Source organism: Ranitomeya imitator, chromosome 1 (genome assembly GCF_032444005.1).
Source record: "Ranitomeya imitator isolate aRanImi1 chromosome 1, aRanImi1.pri, whole genome shotgun sequence".
Taxonomy (NCBI): domain Eukaryota; kingdom Metazoa; phylum Chordata; class Amphibia; order Anura; family Dendrobatidae; genus Ranitomeya; species Ranitomeya imitator.
The window spans coordinates 994,436,848-994,453,428 of NC_091282.1; the positions used below are offsets into that span (position 1 = coordinate 994,436,848).

Consider the following 16,581-nt stretch of genomic DNA (forward strand, 5'->3'; position numbering starts at 1 on the left):
CGCGGTCAGCTCAGTTTCCATCACCCTAGAGCTTGTTTTCGTTTTTCTGCTTGTCCTTTTGTGATTCCCTGCCATTGGGATCATGACAGTATAGCCGGCCAAAAAAAATAAAAATTGGTCATCGTTTTGGCTGAAGTAGGAGGAAAAGTAGTCTGAGGTTATTTTTATTTTATTTATTTATTTATTTTTTTTCTCTCCTCTTAATCCTTGAATGGCTCTGACTTTAGCTGTTAATCATGGATGTCCAGAGTTTGGCTTCCAGCCTGAATATTCTTGCTGCTAAGGTTCAAAATATACAAGATTTTGTTGTACATACGCCTATGTCTGAACCTAGAATTCCTGTCCCAGAGTTTTTTTCTGGAGATAGATCTAGTTTTCTGAATTTTAGGAATAATTGTAAGTTGTTTCTTTCCTTGAAATTTCGCTCCTCTGGAGACCCTGCTCAGCAGGTCAAGATTGTGATATCTTTCCTGCGGGGTGATCCTCAGAATTGGGCATTTGCATTGGCACCAGGGGATCCTGCGTTGCTCAATGTGGATGCGTTTTTTTCTGGCATTGGGTTTGCTCTATGAGGAACCTAACCTAGAGATTCAGGCTGAAAAAGCTTTATTGGCTCTTTCTCAGGGGCAAGATGAAGCAGAAATATATTGTCAGAAATTTCGGAAATGGTCGGTCCTTACTCAGTGGAATGAGTGCGCTCTGGCTGCAAAATTCAGAGATGGTCTTTCTGAGGCCATTAAAGATGTTATGGTGGGGTTCCCGGCGCCTACAGGTCTGAATGAGTCCATGACTATGGCTATTCAGATTGATCGGCGTTTACGGGAGCGCAAACCTGTGCACCATTTGGCGGTGTCTTCTGAACAGGTACCTGAGATAATGCAATGTGATAGAATTCAGTCCAGAAGTGAACGGCAAAATTATAGGCGGAAAAATGGTTTGTGTTTTTATTGTGGTGATTCAGCTCATGTTATATCAGCATGCTCTAAACGCACAAAAAAGATCGATAAGTCTGTTGCCATTGGTACTTTACAGTCTAAGTTCATTCTGTCTGTGACGCTGATTTGTTCATTATCATCCATTTCCGTCGATGCCTATGTGGATTCAGGCGCTGCCCTGAGTCTTATGGATTGGTCATTTGCCAATCGCTGTGGGTTTAGTCTGGAACCTCTGGAAGTTCCTATTCCTTTAAAAGGAATTCACTCTACACCTTTGGCTATGAATAAACCTCAGTACTGGACACAAGTGACCATGCGTATGACTCCCGTTCATCAGTTGGTGATTCGCTTCCTGGTGCTGTATAATTTACATGATGTCTTAGTGCTTGGTCTGCCATGGTTACAAACTCATAACCCAGTCCTGGACTGGAAAACAATGTCTGTGTTAAGCTGGGGATGTCAAGGGGTTCATGATGATGCACCTCCGATTTCTATCGCTTCATCTACTCCTTCTGAGGTTCCTGTATTTTTGTCTGATTATCGGGAGGTTTTTGAGGAGCCTAAGCTCAGTTCGCTTCCTCCTCACAGGGATTGCGATTGTGCTATAGATTTGATTCCTGGCAGTAAATTCCCTAAAGGTCGTTTGTTCAATCTGTCAGTGCCAGAGCATACTGCTATGCGGAATTATATTAAGGAGTCCTTGGAAAAGGGACATATCCGTCCATCTTCGTCCCCTTTGGGAGCAGGTTTTTTTTTTGTGGCTAAAAAAGATGGTTCCTTGAGGCCTTGCATAGATTATCGTCTTTTGAATATGATTACAGTCAAATATCAGTATCCTTTGCCATTGTTGACTGATTTATTTGCTCGCATTAAGGGGGCTAAATGGTTCACTAGGATTGATCTTAGGGGTGCGTATAATCTTGTGCGGATAAGGCAGGGTGATGAGTGGAAAACCGCATTTAATACGCCTGAGGGCCATTTCGAGTATTTGGTGATGCCTTTTGGACTTTCTAATGCTCCTTCGGTCTTCCAGTCCTTTATGCACGATATTTTCCGTGAATATCTGGATAAATTTATTATCGTGTATCTGGATGATGTTTTGGTTTTTTCTGATGACTGGGAGTCTCATGTTCAGCAGGTCAGGAGGGTGTTTCAGGTCCTGCGGGCCAATTCTCTGTTTGTAAAGGGTTCTAAATGTCTCTTTGGAGTCCAGAAGATTTCTTTTTTGGGGTATATTTTTTCCCCTTCTACTATTGAGATGGATCCCGTCAAGGTTCAGGCTATTTGTGACTGGACGCAGCCTACATCTCTTAAGAGTTTACAGAAGTTCTTGGGCTTTGCTAATTTTTATCGTCGCTTCATAGCTAATTTTTCTAGTGTTGCTAAACCTTTGACGGATTTGACTAAAAAGGGTGCTGATGTTACTGATTGGTCTCCTGCGGCTGTGCAGGCCTTTCAGGAACTTATACGCCAGTTTTCTTCTGCTCCTGTGTTGCGTCAGCCAGATACGTCGCTTCCTTTTCAGGTTGAGGTTGATGCTTCCGAGATCGGAGCGGGGGCGGTTTTGTCACAGAGAAGCTCCGATGGCTCAGTGATGAAGCCATGTGCGTTCTTTCCTAGAAAATTTTCGCCCGCTGAACGGAATTATGATATTGGTAATCGGGAGCTTTTGGCCATGAAGTGGGCATTTGAGGAGTGGCGTCATTGGCTTGAGGGTGCTAGACATCGTGTGGTGGTCTTGACTGATCACAAAAATCTGATGTATCTTGAGTCTGCCAAGCGTCTGAATCCTAGACAGGCTCGTTGGTCACTGTTTTTCTCCCGTTTCAATTTTGTGGTTTCCTACCTGCCAGGTTCAAAGAATGTGAAGGCGGATGCTCTTTCTAGGAGTTTTGTGCCTGACTCCCCTGGAAATTCTGAGCCCACTGGTATCCTTAGGGATGGGGTGATTTTGTCGGCTGTCTCCCCAGACTTGCGACGTGCTTTGCAGGAGTTTCAGGCGGATAAACCTGATCGTTGTCCGCCGGAAAGACTGTTTGTTCCGGATAATTGGACCAGTAGAGTCATCTCCGAGGTCCATTCTTCTGTGTTGGCAGGTCATCCTGGAATATTTGGTACTAGAGACTTGGTGGCCAGGTCTTTTTGGTGGCCTTCCTTGTCGAGGGATGTGCGTTCTTTCGTGCAGTCTTGTGGAGTTTGTGCTCGGGCTAAGCCTTGCTGCTCTCGGGCCAGTGGATTGTTGTTACCTTTGCCTATCCCGAAGAGGCCTTGGACGCACATTTCCATGGACTTTATTTCGGATCTCCCTGTCTCTCAAAAAATGTCCGTCATATGGGTTGTGTGTGACCGCTTTTCTAAGATGGTTCATCTGGTACCCTTGCCTAAGTTACCTTCATCCTCTGAGTTGGTCCCTCTGTTTTTTCAAAACGTGGTCCGTTTGCATGGCATTCCGGAGAACATCGTTTCTGACAGGGGATCCCAGTTTGTGTCTAGATTTTGGCGGACGTTCTGTGCTAAGATGGGCATTGATTTGTCCTTTTCGTCTGCATTCTATCCCCAGACGAATGGCCAGATGGAACGAACTAATCAGACTTTAGAAACTTATTTAAGGTGTTTTGTTTCGGCTGATCAGGATGACTGGGTTTCCTTTTTGCCGCTTGCCGAGTTTGCCCTTAATAATCGGGCTAGTTCTGCTACCTTGGTTTCTCCTTTCTTTTGTAATTCGGGGTTTCATCCTCGTTTTTCCTCTGGTCAGGTGGAGCCTTCTGATTGTCCTGGAGTGGACATGGTGGTGGATAGGTTACATCGGATTTGGAGTCATGTGGTGGACAATTTGAAGTTGTCCCAGGAGAAGGCTCAGCAGTTTGCTAATCGCCGTCGCCGCGTGGGTCCTCGACTTCTTGTTGGGGACTTGGTGTGGTTGTCTTCTCGTTTTGTTCCTATGAAGGTCTCTTCTCCTAAGTTCAAGCCTCGGTTCATCGGTCCCTATAAGATCTTGGAAATTCTTAACCCTGTGTCGTTTCGTTTGGATCTCCCGGCATCGTTTGCTATTCATAATGTGTTCCATCGATCGTTGTTGCGGAAGTATGAGGTACCTGTCGTTCCTTCGCTTGAGCCTCCTGCTCCGGTGCTGGTAGAGGGTGAATTGGAGTATGTTGTGGAGAAGATATTGGATTCTCGTGTTTCCAGACGGAAACTCCAGTATTTGGTCAAGTGGAAGGGTTATGGTCAGGAGGATAATTCTTGGGTGATTGCCTCTGATGTTCATGCTGCCGATTTGGTCCGTGCGTTTCATAGGGCTCATCCTGGTCGCCCTGGTGGTTCTCGTGAGGGTTCGGTGACCCCTCCTGAAGGGGGGGGTACTGTTGTGAGTTCTGTTTTTGGGCTCCCTCTGGTGGTTACTGATGGTACTGGGTGACTTGTGTTCTCTGCGGTCTCTGGTGTCCACCTGTTCCATCAGTTTATGGGTGTTTCCTATTTAACCTGGCTGTTTTGTCATTTCCTCGCCGGCTATCAATGTAATCAGTGTGTCTGTTATCTTCTGGACAAGCTAAGTTTTGATTTTCCTGTTCTATGTTTTGCTTACTTTTTGTTTTAGTCCAGCTTGCTGTTATGTGACTCCTTGCTGCTGGTTGCTCTAGTGGGCTGATATTACTCCTCATGTTCCATGAGTTGGCACATGAGTTCAAGTAATTTCAGGATGGTTTTTTGAAGGGTTTTTCGCTGACCGCGGAGTTCACTTTTGTATCCTCTGCTATCTAGCTTTAGCGGGCCTCATTTTGCTGATTCTGTTTTCATTTCTACGTTTTGTGCTTTCCTCTCATTTCACCGTTATTACATGTGGGGGGCTGCTATTTCTGTGAGGTGTTTCTCTGGAGGCAAGTGAGGTCTGTGTTTCTTCTTATAGGGGAAGCTAGTCCTTCGGCTGGTGCGAGACGTCTAGGAATCATCGTAGGCACGTTCCCCGGCTACTGCTAGTTGTGTGTGTAGGTTCAGGATCGCAGTCAGCTCAGTTTCCATCACCCTAGAGCTTGTTTTCGTTTTTCTGCTTGTCCTTTTGTGATTCCCTGCCATTGGGATCATGACAGGCCACATTATACTCCATACTGTATAATAGCCCCACATGATGCTTCGTACTGTATAATGGCCACACATGATGCTGCGTACTGTATAATGGCCACACATGATGCTCCATACTGTATAATGGCCACGCATGATGCTCCTTACTGTATAATGGCTCCACATGATGCTCCATACTGTATAATGGCCACATTATGCTCCTTACTGTATAATGGCCCCACATGATGCTTTGTACAGTATAATGGCCCCACACGTTGCTGGGTACAGTATAATGGCCACACATAATGCTGGGTACAGTATAATGTCCCCACATGGTGCTTCATACAGTATAATGGCCCCCACACAATGCTGGGTACAGTATAATGGCCACACATGGTTACCCCACCCCCATCATTACCTTCTCCATCACTACACACACACCTTTCACCGCGCACCCTCGCAGCAGCTTCCACTCCCACAGCGCTGAATGGTGTCATCCAGCTGCACCGCTGACTGCTCACGTCGCTGCAGCTGTGATATGCCACTGTTAAAGAACTCTCCGTGTCTCCTGTGCCAGTCAGTGTCAGAGAGAGGAGCAATATCTGCTCCGATCCGACACAGCCAGCGTCCGCTCCGTACACCTCGTACACATGCGACTCCGCTCCATACACCTCGTACACACACGACTCCACTCCATACACCTTGCACATGCGGCTCTGCTCCGTACACCTCGTACACACACGGCTCGGCTCCGTACACCTCATACACACACGGCTTCACTCCGTACACCTCATACACACATGGCTCCACTCCATACACCTTTCACACGCTGCTTCGCTCCGTACACCTCATACACACGGGGCTGTGCTCCATACACCTCGTACACACGGCTCCGTACACCTTTTACACACACGACTCTGCCCCAAACACCTTTCACACTCTGCTCCGATCCGCACACCTCTTACACACATGGCTCCACTCCGTACACGTCTTACACACACGACTCCGCTCCATAAACCTTTCACACGCTGCTCCGATCCATACACCTTGTACACACATGGCTCTGCTGCATCCACACTGTAAACACCTCCGGACTTCACACATACGCTTACCCTCCTCCAGCGCCATGACAAACAGCAGAGTCTTGTACACGGAGGTCCTCCCGATCATGTGACCCCCTGACCCCTCCCATCCTGTGACTTCATCACAGGTCCTGTGCGCACAGAGCAGCCAATATGTGGTGTGCTGCTCTGCGGGTGCAGGGACTCAGGGAGCTGACCGGGTGATATACACACCTCCCAACCAGTGCGGGACAACTAATGTCCCGCCCGGGATCGTGGGGCTGACTGTCAAAATCGGGACAGTCCCGCTGGATCCGGGACATTGTGAGGTATGACTAAAGGTAACATCCTCACCTGTGACCTGTGACAAATGCAAGGAAAATTCTTCAGGATGCAAAGAAAAGCCCACAAATAACATCAGCTGAAATACAGGACTCTCTGAAAACTAGTGGTGTAGCTGTTTCAAGATGCACATTAAGAAGGCATTTCAAGAAAAATGGGCTTCACCCAACTACTAACCATGAGTGGAGAAAAATATTTGGTGTTATCATTCATGTTCTCTGAAAAAAGGCCAAGAAAGCAAAAATTCTGCTGGGGTATGTAAACGTTTGAGCACAAATGTTCTCTCCTTGTCTGCATATATCTGGTAGACTAAAATTTAGATTCCATAAAAAATATGTTCCAAAATGAAATGAAAAAGTCTAAATTTCCTGCTGTAACATAAATGTATCTTGCAGAAACAGGTGAAAATTAACAAGACTACACTGTCTTAGTGTGACTTATTATGATGGATTTCCATTGTGGATCTTCAACATCCCATTCTCCAAATGTTGCTAGCAAAAAAAAAGAATTCTCGAAATTCACAATACAGTAGGATTTATATTATGGGTTTCACCCTTTGCAATGCATAGAGTAAAGTCACAGTAAATCAACATTTGTGCAGATTACATCGCACATTTCCCTTGGATCCACTGCAGAGAATTATAGCCAAGGATGGCCTGGAACTAACTCTAATGGTTGTAAAGAAAACTTGCAACTTACCACATTATTGCTCCAGGTCACTTGTGGCAGTCCATGTTCTGATATCAGAGCATCCTGATTTTGGTATAAAAAAAAAAATAGAGAAATAAAATACAGCAAGCAGATAGGATTCAGAGCAGAGTCCGGGCCACGTTAATGTTCTAATGTCCCAACACTGATCCAAAAGGTACAAAGCGTAAAAAAGTGCGACATACATAACTGGCTGGTAATATCATCAAGAACAAACATGAACAGAAAAGGTTCTGAGGATTCTCTGTATTGGAAACATTTCAGATGAAGCGATAAAGCGGAGCATGAATCCCCTCCAGCAGTTATATCATAAATTGAAGGATTTATCCGCTTTAGACGATCACAGTTTATTAGGTTATGTGCACACAACATCTACTCCGAAACTCGCCTGAAAAAGTGCTTAAACAATTGGTAAAAAATGAACATATGCATAGCAAGGTCATATGTTCAATCTTTTTCAGCTTTTTTCAACCTGTTCAGGCTTCCAAAGCTGATAGTAGTTAAAGGAAGTAACCTGGCCATTCTTCACTGGTTTCAACTGAATGTCTGCACCGCAATAGTAAACAGATTCTTCTTACCTGCCTGCACAGAAAAAAAAACACTCCCTGTGCTGCTAAAGACAAAACACACGGCACTCAAGGATCCTGTGTGGTGCCCAAGTCAGGTTTCCAGCCCGTCAATCCAATAGTAATAAATCACTTCGCACTCAAATGGTTTCTTTCAGATGAAAAAAATGAACATCCCATTTATTTGTGCATCCAGTTCAAAGATTATTTAAACGTTTTCGGTCGAATCACAAGACCTTCATCAGAAATATCTTTAACAAAACTGGAAGCATAGGACAATGGGGTATATGAGCCTAGGCAACCCGGGATGGAAAGCGCCCCCGGGACTACACACAGCGCGATGGACCGGACGTCTATGAGCGCCATATGCAGCGGCGGATACACGCCCTGCTTCTCCCTTCAGGATCCGTGAGACGTTCCAGGTGTGCTTTCCATCCCGGGTTGCCTAGGCTCATATACTCCATTGTCCTATGCTTCCAGTTTTGTTAAAGATATTTCTGATGAAGGTCTTGTGATTCGACTGAAAACGTTTAATAATCTTTGAACTGGATGCACAAATAAATGGGATGTTCATTTTTTTCATCTGAAAGAAACCATTTGAGTGCCAAGTGATTTATTACTCCCTGTGCGGCGCCACGTCCTCTCCCTGCAGATCCGGCACAGTCGTAGTAAATTGGCCACCAACCTATCAGAGACCCACGGCTGACAGTGTGACTATCGAGAGAGGCTATGTGCAAACGTAGGAAATGTGGTGCAGAATTTTCTGCACAAAATCCGCATCTCCTGGCAGAATCCGCAGCTGCGGATTTACCGCGGTTTTATGTGGATTTTGTGCGGATTTGCCACGGAATTGATGCAGATTTTCTGCAGATTTTGCCACTGCGGATTTCTATCATGGAGGGGTGCAGAAACGCTGCAGATCCGCACAAAAGAAGTGACATGCACTTCTTTTAAATTCGCAGCAATTCTGCACTGATTTTCCCGCACCGTGTGCACAGCTTTTTCATTTTTTACATTAATTTTTTACATTAATTTACATTGTACTGCACATCACAGTGCGGATCTGCAGCGGATCTGCAGCGTTTCTACGCGGAAAAATCCGCTGCGGGTCTGCAGCAAATCCGCATCGTGTGAACATAGACTAAAGGTGACCTTGACAGACACACTGACGTCAGCCGCCAGCCTCTGATAGGTTGGTGGACATTTTAACACAACTGCGCTGGATCTGAAGGGAGAGGACACCAGGACCAGGAGTGCAGGCAGAGAAGAAGAATCTTTATTTTTTCTTTGGATGCGGCATAATGTGGGGCACCAGAGACAGGGTGCCAGCACAAGAGACATAGGGACCCAGGACCAAGGACATAGGGGCAAACACAAGGGACTTAGGGACCAGCACAAGAGACATAGAGGCCAGCACTAGGGATATTGGGCCAGAACAAGGGACATGGGGCCAGCACAAGGGACAAAAGGGCCAGGAACAGGGACATAGGGCAAGCTCCAGGGACAAAGGGGTCCAAGATGGGTGACATGTTTAATTAAAGGGGTCAAATTGAGGGACTTAATTACTGTATGGAGACCAAAATAAGAATCCTACATTATTAGTTTATGGTGCCAAGTGTACGGACATAATTACTGTAGGGGTCAATTAGGGAACATTACCGCTGCAATATAATTTACTTTTTAGAATACTGTTTTCCATGAGAGGAAGAAAAGGGATGTCCCTGTTAGGCCAGGTTCACATTACGTTTAATGCAGTTCGTTAGACGGACTGCGTTACACCGCGGTGTAACGCAGTCTGTTAACGCTGCCATTAAACTCTATTTTGGGCGCATCGCTAGCGCATGCCCAAAATGGGCGTGCGCTAGCGATGTGCCGTCATTGAGTGATGGACCCTGGGACGCAGGCTGCAGCATTTCCAGGTCCGGCACTGCTAGCGCAGATAGAGCATCTGCTAGCTCTATCTACGCTAGCACAATGGAATTTCGGCACTTGCGTTAACGCAGCCCGTTTAACGCATGTGTTGAACGGGCTGCAGTAACACTATGTGAACCTAGCCTAACTGTGCACGGCGGCACTATGTCACCTTTTTTCATCATCTGATGTAGTGCATAAGTTGGGGAATAAGTGCTGAATGTGCTCCAGAAGCGATCAGTTATTGATAACTGTGTTTGTTTTTTTCTGTAGAGACGAGTCCTGGCTGGAAGTGATGGTGGTCTGTGTCAGATGAAGAAGAAAATCGAAGCTGAAGGACATCTAATAGAGACGTCACTGGTAAGTGTGTTACCTGTACACTTACACTATACACTATATACAGAGCTCCTGTGTATAATATAATTGGTGATCCCAATATTACCTGTACACTAAATACAGAGCTCCTGTGTATATTGTCATTGGTGAGACACTGTATTACCTGAACACTAACACTATAAAACTGTACACTATATACAGAGGTCCTGTGCATAATGTAACTGGTGGTAATAACAGTGATGTTAGTATTATGGTTTTTATTAAAGAACACATGGGCGGACATACCGCCGGTTCAACCGATGCAGGTGCACCGGGGCCCGGAGGCTCCAGGGGGCCCCTGCAGGCAGGGTCGGCCTTAGCGGCAGGCGGCTCCCTAGGGCCCACTCTCCGCCAGGGGCCCCCAGCTAGTGGCACATCACGCAGCCACTATGGGGCCCCTGTGAGGCAGGAGGGCCCGCCTGCCGCCAGCGCCGACTCCCCCGCCGCATTGAACTATACCGGTGTCTGCCGGTACAGTTCAAAGCAATGATGGAGAGAGCGTCAGATGACGCTCCCTCTCCCATCATTCCCAGCTCTGCCTCTGACACTGCGGGTGCGTGATGATGTCATCGCACACTCACTGTGTGCGAGGCAGTGCAGCGGCAGCCGCCGAGACAGGAGTAGGGAGCAGCGCGGGCACAAGGAGAGGTGAGGAGTGTTTTTTTTCTTTTACTGTAACAGTGAGTACTGGACTGTCGGGCCATTCTGGGGGGGGGGATGCAGGCTGTGCTATATGCTACGTGGGCTTTGTTATATACTAAGTGGCTGTGCTATATACCAGAACGTGGGCTGTGTTATGTACTAAGTGGCTGTGCTATATACTACATGGGCTGTGTTATATATTAAGTGGCTGTGTTATATACTAAGTGGTTGTGCTATATATTACGTGGGCTGTGTTATATACTAAGTAGCTGTGCTATATACTAAGTGGCTGTGCTATATACTTTGTGGGCTGTGTTATATACTACGTGGGCTGTTCTATATACTAGTACGTGGGCTGTGTTATATACTAAGTGGCTGTGCTATATGCTAGTATGTGGGCTGTGTTATATACTAAGTGGCTGTGTTATATACTAAGTGGCTGTGTTATATACTACGTGGGCTGTGTTATATACTAGTATGTGGGCTGTGTTATATACTAAGTGGCTGTGTTATATACTAAGTGGCTGTGTTATATACTACATGGGCTGTGCTATATACTAGTACATGGGCGGTGTTATATACTAAGTGGCTGTGCTATATACTATGTGGGCTGTGTTATATACTATGTGGCTGTACTATATACTACGTGGGCTGTGTTGTATACTATGTGGGCTGTGTTATATACTATGTGGCTGTGTTATATACTATGTGGCTATGTTATATACTAAGTGGCTGTGCTATATACTACATGGCTGTGCTATATACTACGTGGGCTGTGCTATATACTACGTGGGCTGTGCTATATACTATGGGGGCTGTGCTATATACTATGGGGGTATATTATATTCTACGGGGGAGGCTGTGTTATATATTATGGGGATATATTATATTCTATGGGGAGGCTGTTATATATTATGGGGGGTATATTATATTCTATGGGAGAGGCTGTGCTATATACTAGTATGTGGGCTGTGTTATATACTAAGTGGCTGTGTTATATACTAAGTGGCTGTGCTATATACTATGTTGGCTGTGTTATATACTACGTGGGCTGTGTTATATACTACGTGGGCTGTGCTATATACTAGTACATGGGCTGTGTTATATACTAAGTGGCTGTGCTATATACTATGTGGGTTGTGTTATATACTACGTGGGCTGTTATATACTATGTGGCTGTGCTATATACTACGTGGGCTGTGTTATGTACTACGTGGCTGTGCTATATACTACGTGGGCTGTGTTATATACTATGTGGGCTCTGTTATATACTACGTGGCTGTGCTATATACTACGCGGGCTGTGTTATATACTACGCGGGCTGTGCTATATGCTATGCGGGCTGTGCTATATACTATGGGGTATATTATATTCTATGGGGGAGGCTGTGTTATATATTGTGGGGGTATATTCTATTCTATTGGGGAGGCTGTGTTATACACTATGTGGCTGTGTTATATACTATGGGTGGTACATTATGCATAATATTCTATGGGGGAGGCTATGTTATATACTATGTGGGGCTGCATTATATACTATGGGGAGGTGGGCTGTATTATATTCTGTGGGGCTGTATTAGATTTTATGTGGGAGGATTGCATCATACTCTTTGGGGCTACATTATATTCTATGGGGAGGTGGGCTGTATCATATTCTATTTGGGACTACATTATATTCTATGGGGGCTGTATTATATTTATATTCTATGAGGGGTGATTGCATCATACACTATGAGGGGGCTACATTATACTATATGAGTGGGGCTGCCTTATATTCTATGGGGGGTTACATTATGCTCTGTGGGGTGGTTGCATTATGGTCTATGGGGTGGCTGCATTATACTATATGTGGGCTGCATTATACTGTATCGAGGACTATGGGGAACACATTATACTATATGGAGAACTATGGGGTGCATTATACTATGGGAAGTGAATTGTACTACATGGATGACTATGACAGTGCATTATACTATATGGAGCACTATGAGGAGTGTATTATACTATGTGGAGGAATATGGGAAGTGTATAATAACATATGGAGGACTATGAGGAGTGTATTATACTATGTGGAGGACTATGGGAAGTGTATAATACTATATGGAGGACTATGGTGAGTGTATTATACTATATGGAGGACTATGGGGTGTGCATTTTACAATATGGTGTACTGTAGTGCACATTATAACACATGGAGGTCTATTATACTAAACAAGCAAAATGCTGTATATTCATCGACTGATTGGATTGTTTATGCTGAAACAGAAATCATTGTTCTCAGCAGCACATTGCCGATGAAAACTGTAGATGTGCTGCTGATAACATGATACTGTATGGTGATCTGTTAGTGATCTATTAGTGATCATTCTGTCTCCATCATTCTTTTTCAGTTGGTGTAAAGAGGCTGGGAAACAAGCGTTGAATGATTTCAGTATTGTCGATCACACTCATTTAGCGGCCTGAACTCAGCGCATGTATATACAATGCTTCTGTGTGATGTACAATATGTTAGCATTTGGGGCCCCATTTTAAACTTTGCCTAGGACCCCACTTTGCCTAAAACCGGTCCTACCTGCAGGGTGGCTAATATTGAGGGCAATCTGGCCAGTTTATCCGGCTCCGTGGGGCCCCTGGCCAGATTGCCCTCGTGCGGCGGGCAGGAAGCAATCCCTGCAGCTCCACTGCCTGCAGGAGAAAATGGGAGTGGAACTGCAGGGAATGGATCCGTCCTGCTTCCTGTCTCACATAGCAGCGGCTGAATGACATCATCATTCAGCGCCACGGCTGTGCAAGACAGGAAGCTGTTGGCGATGGTGGGGCTTCAAGATACCGTGCGCAGAGGTGAATGTGTGTGTGTATGCAGAGAGGTGAATGGTGCTGTGTGTGTGCAAGTGGAGGAGAGGGCAATGATGGGGTGATGGGGCGGAAGGCAATGATTGGGTTGACAGAGAGGGCAATGATATGGGTGGTGGGGGAGGAGGAAATGATGGAGGTGGTGAATGGGCAATAATGGGGTGTTGGGGAGAAAGCAATAATGGAGGTGGTGAGGAGGGCAATCATGTGGGTGGGGGAGAGGGCAATTATGTGATGCGGGGGGAGGAGGACAATGATGGGTGTGGGGGATTGGGATAGGAGGAAGGGGGATTTATAAAGGATTTAGGAACAGGGAGGTGGAGGAAGACGTTATTATCGATTATTATGTTTAGCACAGTCCCTTAGCATATAGTGTACTCACTTATGTATAGCACAGTGCCTTAGTGTGTTTATATATATATATATATATATATATATATATATATATATACACACACACACACACACACACACACACACACACTTTGTCACCTTATAGGGAGGGGAGCCCAGACACATTTCCTGCACAGGGGCCCCAAGCTGTCTGTGTCCACCCCTGAAAGAGGAGTATTGTAGTATTAGGTCACTATGTCGTAATATGTGGTCCAGTCATGGTATGGCAGTGTTTATGTTTCATTATTTGGTCACTATGTAGCCCAGTCATGGTGTGGCTAAATTTCTCCCTAGCATGTGGAATTATTTGGTTGCTTTAGGATGGTAATATGTGGTCTGGTCACAGTGTGGAGGTATTTCCCTCTTGTATGTGGTATTATTGGTCTTGGAATAGTGGATTGTGTATGGCGGTCAATTGTTCTCTCTGATATTAATTAGAAGAAGGTTCTTTATTTCCATTAGCGATTAAATACTTGGAACAAGATACATTCTTTGGTAAAAACAAGTAATCACCTCTCCACAGGATAAGTGATAACTTATTGATTGGTGGGGGTCTGACTGCTGGGACCCACACCGATTGGCAGAATGCAAAGCATTTATCTCCATTAGATTGGAGTGGCATGTGCAACTTGACCACTGATCCATTCATTCACTCAGTGGCTGCGAGCACTGTGCTTGTTTTTTTCTGGAAGCCCCAAAGAGAATGAATGGAGCGGCGGTCAGACTGCCCACTCGCCGCTCCATTTTAAAATAGGGATAAAAGGGTTCTGTCAGGGATAAAACTTCCCATTTCTTCCGATCAGTGCGGCTTCCAATTGTTGTACCCAAACGATCAATAAGTTATCACTAGTGATGGGGGAACCTGTGGATGTTCGTATCCGTCTGGTACGGTCGAAAACATTTTTAAAAAGTAAGGTTCAGGTACTAGAACGGTATTTGAAATCTAACCCGGTCCAAACATCCATCGTTTCCCATGCTATCAACTGTATGACAGCGCAAGAAACACTGGCTCTGATCAACAGTAAATTTGTTTCCCCGGTCAGAGCGCTACTGGTCCCACACTGTTACACATATGACAGTTGTGTCCGGTGGTAAAAAGGATACCACCTGTCAAAGGCGTCAGACAGATAAGAATACTTTTAAAAAAATGCTGTGGGGTCCCCCCAATTTTTGACAACCAGCCAAAATAAAGCAGTCAGCTGGGGGCTGGTATTCTCAGACTGGGAATGGACCATGGATATTGCCCCCACCCCCCACCCCCGCATAAAAATTGCAGCCCCCAGAAAATATGCATCTATTAGCTGCATCAATTTTGGCACTTTTCCCAGCTCTTGCCACTTGCCCTGATGCGGTGGCAGGTGGGGTAATAGTTGTGGGGTTGATGTCAGCTGTTTTATGGCTGCTGACATCAAGTCCTTGGTTTAGTAATGAAGAGGCGTCTATAAGACACCCGCATGACTAATCCCATAGTTAAATGTAATAAAGACACAGACAGAGTAAAGTCCTTTACACACTCTGCTCAATGTGAGCCGCCTCACTGAGGAGCCTGCCATTCAAACCATCTGGATCTTCATGGAACACGGCCATTAGTGGATTATCAGTGGAAAGTTGAGCATAACTTAACTTTTTATTTTCATTTATGGTGAATAAATGGGTAAAAGAGGGTGAGGGAGTTTTCATTTCAAATAAAGGAGTCTTTGTGTTTATTTCAATTAAATGACTTTTCTCTCTGTGTCTTTAATAAATTTGACTATGAAGTTAGTAATGGGGGTGTCTGATAGACGCCTTTCCATTACTAACCTGTGGGCTTAATATCAGAGGCCATAAAACAGCTGACATCAACCCCACAACTATTACACCACTTGCCACTGCACCAGGGAAAGAGGAAAGAGCCGGGCAAAGCACCACAATTGGTGCAGCTAATAGATGCACCTTTTCTAGAGTGGCTGCGGGATGCTATTTTTAGGCTGGGGAGGACCAATATCCATGGCCTCTTCCCAGTCTGAGAATAACAGCCCCTAGCTGTCCGCTTTAACTTGGCTGATTATCAAAAATCCGGGGAAACTGATGCCATTTATTTAAATAATTTTTTTAAAAATAGCATGGGTATGCCTCTATTTTTGATAACCAGCCATGATAAAGCACAGCTGGGGGCTGCACGTCTTTTTTTTTTTTTTACACGGTGCGCGCCGGCCAATCACAGCCATGCCAATACTTGACATGGCTGTGATTGAGCTGGAAGTGCCCACACAGTAAAGCTTTATTCGGGCTGCCGAACCCAAACATTACCACAGACTTCCATGGTTCACCTATGCCCAGTTATCACCTATCCTATGGAGCCCAAGGATCGGTGTCTTTTAACCAAAGAAGCCCTTTATTGCAAACTACCGTAATTGTACATCCCAGTTATGGTGTGCACATAGGAGATGTGCAGGAGCCTCCTGTGTTTTATAGTTGATGCTCCAAAATAACAGGATAACGGCTAACAGGTATTTGCATATAGCTGTAGGGTGGACCCCTAGGGTCAATTCCTCTTTGGGCCCAGGCACCCCAGAACGACGCTGCTATTGTATACATAATGTAAAAAGACACCAAAAAGGATGCTTCAAGGAAATCACAGCTGGCGTTTTCCTAAAGTGTCTTCTGCTTCCTGGCGATAAACTGACTGCAGAGTTTCTCACCCTGTGCAATCTGTTTGGAAGATTAGAATTACCGCGCAGCGCCACTAGAGAGGAAA

At 45.3% G+C, this 16,581-nt stretch overlaps 1 protein-coding gene across 2 annotated transcripts in view; it reads right to left on the reverse strand.

Annotated features, from left to right (window-relative positions):
* Positions 1–16,581, reverse strand: part of LOC138656731 (cilia- and flagella-associated protein 337-like) — a 150,685-nt gene that overhangs the window by 41,911 nt on the left and 92,193 nt on the right. For both annotated transcript variants that reach the window (XM_069743933.1, XM_069743934.1), the window contains exon 18: positions 7,097–7,150. In XM_069743933.1, coding sequence (XP_069600034.1) covers positions 7,097–7,150 — 54 coding nt within the window. The remainder of the gene's footprint in view (positions 1–7,096; positions 7,151–16,581) is intronic.